Source organism: Salvelinus sp. IW2-2015, unplaced genomic scaffold, assembly GCF_002910315.2.
Source record: "Salvelinus sp. IW2-2015 unplaced genomic scaffold, ASM291031v2 Un_scaffold5107, whole genome shotgun sequence".
In the NCBI taxonomy this organism is placed as follows: domain Eukaryota; kingdom Metazoa; phylum Chordata; class Actinopteri; order Salmoniformes; family Salmonidae; genus Salvelinus; species Salvelinus sp. IW2-2015.
Window position 1 is genome coordinate 5845 of NW_019946373.1, and position 4213 is coordinate 10057.

At 44.0% G+C, this 4213-nt stretch overlaps 1 protein-coding gene across 1 annotated transcript in view; it reads left to right on the forward strand.

Annotated features, from left to right (window-relative positions):
• LOC112077970 (sushi, von Willebrand factor type A, EGF and pentraxin domain-containing protein 1-like) overlaps positions 1 to 4213 on the forward strand; it is a gene marked incomplete at its 3' end in the record, with an annotated part of 15378 nt that overhangs the window by 2615 nt on the left and 8550 nt on the right. The window contains exon 2 of the mRNA XM_024144347.2: positions 3514 to 3708. Within this exon, the coding sequence (XP_024000115.2) occupies positions 3514 to 3708 (195 nt within the window). The remainder of the gene's footprint in view (positions 1 to 3513; positions 3709 to 4213) is intronic.

The window sequence follows — 4213 nt, forward strand, 5'->3', positions numbered from 1 at the left end:
TGACAATTTTTAGGGCCTTTCCTCTGACACTGCCTCGGTCATCTGGTTGGACTGCGCAGGAGCTCAGCCCCAGTGACTGTACTGGGTTGTACAACACTACTCTATGTAGTTCCTTTGCGGGTCAAGATGCCAAGCAGTTGGGCATACCAAGCTGTGATGCAGCCATATCCGTTACAAGACTGCATACTCATCTATTGGCAGAAATGGCGTGAGTCGATGTATGTGAGACACATCTCTCTCTCGGAGGGATGCTTCCGAGAGTAAGCAATGATGAAGATCGAACATAGGTATCTTATCATATTCCCCTACAGACCATTTCACTGCTGGTTCAATCCAATTTAAATAACCTTCCATTTGGATTGTATAGTGTGAGGAATGCTGTACCTTGGAGGTACTTCAGATTACTTTAGTAGAGAGTCAATAAGTTAAATACAATCTTTTCTTTTCCCATTCCTCCATTTTATTACAAAGATGTTTCTAAAAAAAACATGGTACGTTTGGTGAGAGGGGTAAACCTCTCTCTCCTCGCAGTTGTGGTGCCTGAAGCGCGGCTTCTTATGCATTGCATGTTTGTTCAGGATCATGCATCGCTGCGTGAAATAATTGTTAACATATATCATAATACACAGCTTCGCATATGAAGAACTAAATGATGGGAGGACGCAGATATGTCAAGAAATAGGTTAGGAATTGAATCACTATAACCCACCAAGTTTGGTGTGGTCAAAGACTCCAGCCACCCAAGTCATAGACTGTTCTCTCTGCTATCGCACAGCAAGCGGTACTGATGCAGCAAGTCTGGAACCAACAGGACCCTGAAMAGCTTCTACCCCCAAGCCACAAGACTGATCAATAGTTCAATAGTTAACCAAATAGCTACRCAGACTATCTGCATTGACCCTTTTTATACTCACTTTTTTGACTCATCACATACGTTGCTGTTACTGTTTATTRTCTATCCTGTTACTTTGTCACTCTATTCCTAGTTACAGTGCATTCGGAAAGTATACAGACCCCTTGACTTTTTCCGTTACAGCCTTATTCTAAAATGGATTAAATAAAATGTTTCCCTCATCAATCTACACACAATACCCCATATTGACAAAGTGAAAACAGGTTTTTAGAAATGTTTGCAAATGTATAAAAAWTTTAAAACAGAAATWCCTTATTTACATAATTATTCAGACCATTTGCTATGAGACTCGAAAATTGAGCTCAGGTGCATCCTGTTTCCATTGATCATCCCTGAGATGTTTCTACAACTCGATTGGAGTCCACCTGTGGTAAATTCAATTGATTGTACATGATTTGGAAAGGCACAYACCTGTCTATATAAGATCGCAGAGTTGACAGTGCATGTCAGTGCAAAAACCAAACCATAAGGTTGAAGGAATTGTCCGTAGAGCTCTGAGACACGATTTTGTCAAGGCACAGATCTGGGGAAAGGTTACCAAAAAATGTCTGCAACATTGAAGGTCCCCAAGAACACAGTGGCCTCCATGATTCTTAAATGAAAGAAGGGCCTTGGTCAGGTGACCAAGAACCTGATGGTCACTCTGACAGGACTCCAGAGTTCCTCTGTGGAGATGGGAGAACCTTCCAGAAGAACAACCATCTCTGCAGCWCTCCACCAATCAGTCCTTTATGGTAGAGATGCCAGATGGAAAGCACTCCTCATTATAAGGCACATTACAGCCCTCTAAGTGTTTGCCAAAAGGCACCTAAAGGACTCTCAGATCACGAGAAACAAGATTTTCTGGTCTGATGAAACCAAGATTTAACTATTTGGTCTGAAATCTAAGCGTCATGTCTGCAGGGAACCTGGCACCAGACCTGAAATAGCTGTGCAGCGACGCTCCCCATCCAACCTGACAGAGCTTGAGAGGATCTGCAGAGAAGAATGGGAGAAACTTCCCAAATACAGGTGTACCAAGCTTGTAGTGTCCTAGCCAAGAAGACTCAAGGCTGTAATCACTGCCAAAGGTGCTTCAACAAAGTACTGAGTAAAGGGTCTGAATACTTACAGCACCAGTCAGACGTTTAGACACACCTACTCATTCAACGGATTTTCTTTATTTTTGCTATTTTCTACATTGTAGAATAATAGTGAAGACATGAAAACTATAAAATAACACAAATGGAATCATGTAGTAAGCAAAAGTATATTAGATTTTTGATTTTTGATTCTTCAAAGTAGCCACCCTTTGCCTTGATGACAGCTTTGTAGGTTGAATGTCTCTGTTGGGTTCGGATGAAACGCTTTCTAGAAACAAAATATATATCTCACACACACACACACCACACACCACACACACACACACACACCCACACACACACACACTACAACACACACACACCAACACACCACACAACACACACACACACACACACACACACACACACACACACACACACACACACACAGAGGCACCACCACAGGTCAGGCACACAAACACACAAAAACAGGGCAGAACGGTTGTGTTTTGCCCACAAACCTCCGGCCACTCGGCGTTGGCCTCTAATGAGTCACTGTCTCTCTCTCTTTCTCTGTCTCTCTCTAGCTATTTAAAAGCTACAGACGTGTACTGCCTAACCAAAGGCACTAATTTCATTTGTGTTTATCGACTACAATCTCCCCCGGAGTAGGAAGATGAGAGAGTTGTGTTTGAGTTACAGTTTGTTTGTGTGAAGGTCTGAACGCTTCGCTACAGACTGTCATCAGTACTGCTCCTTTCACAGTGGTACTTCAGTACTCTGGTTGCTGCTACTGCCCCATGGGTTCAAATATCATTTGAAATCTTTTAAACACTTTAAATGTTTGCTTTAACTGGCCTGGAGCRCTAGGTGGGAGGGGTTGGGACTTTTGTGACTTTTCTATTGGTTCAATTGCAACAAGCACGCTCAAGCAAGCCAAGCTCGAGTATTTGACAAGTATTTGAAATAGTATTTGAACCCAGGTCTGGCTGCTACAGTGTTTAGTGTTTGTTGGTGTAGATGTGTAATGTGATCACTGATTCACTAAAGAGGGATGGGCTATTTTATTTTAATCTGATGAAATGTCCACTGTTGATTTTATAGTCCTCATCCCCTCCTCTTGCCTCGTAGCTTCTTGCTATTGCTCTTCCTACGACTCTAACTCCATCTAACAGCCAATAGACCAGGTTCTGGGTCAAAGCCACATACTTTATGTCCAAAAATTCATTAAACAACTTGTCTGTAATAGTTTTGTGGTCTTAGAGTCATTTCCGGAAACATTCTTGTTCCTTTTCTCCTAAAACGGATCTACTGCTCCTGAAAATAGGTTTATTGCGACTGAGCAAGCCTTGTTCAAGGCCAGAGAGATTTGATCTCAGTAGGGTGAAAACGCAGGAAGCATGTTTATGTGCTCCAAGCTTTTTCTCCTCTCTTCCTCCCCCAGTTCAGTCAACTCAATTTGTTGTGACTGTCTCTTCTCTCTCTCTCTCTCTCTCTCTCTCTCTCTCTCTCTCTCTCTCTCTCTCTCTCTCTCCTCAGAGGTGCGTTGTCCCCCCATGGTGACTCTGAGGAACGTCCTGCGGTCGCCCCCTGCCTGTGGAAAGAGGGAAGTGAAGCCTGGCACCATGTGCCGCCTCGCATGTCGCCACGGTTACAGTCTCCAAGGAGACGTGGACGCACGCTGTCTCTCCTCTGGGGACTGGAGCACTAACATCCACAAAACCACCTGCACAGGTAACAACACCTAGCATACTCTGTGAGTGTGTGCGTATGTGTATGTGTGTATGTGCATGAGACAGTTTTCCATGCACCCCTTTTGCTATTTCTGTGCATTTCTTTCCATGTGAATGGTGCTAACCTTCTGCTGAGAGCTGTCCCTAACACAAACCATACCAGAGCAGAGCAGAACCAATCGCTGTGTTTGAGGAATGGGGGAACAACACTGTAATTGCATACAGCTTCTCCAGATGCTTTACAGGTGAAACAGGTGGCTGTAGAATGAGTTCTGTTTGGAGGAAAAGATGTCGTAAAGATAAAACGAGTGGAGAGAGGGATGGGGATGCCGTTGAGATGAAAAGAACGAGGGTTAGAGGGTCAGTTATCCATAGGAGTTAAGGAGGCCAGGGTGGAGTTATAGAGGCCAGGGTGGAGTTATAGAGGCCGGGGTGGAGTTATAGAGGCCAGGGTGGAGTTATAGAGGCCAGGGGGGAGTTATAGAGGCCAGGGTGGAGTTATAGAG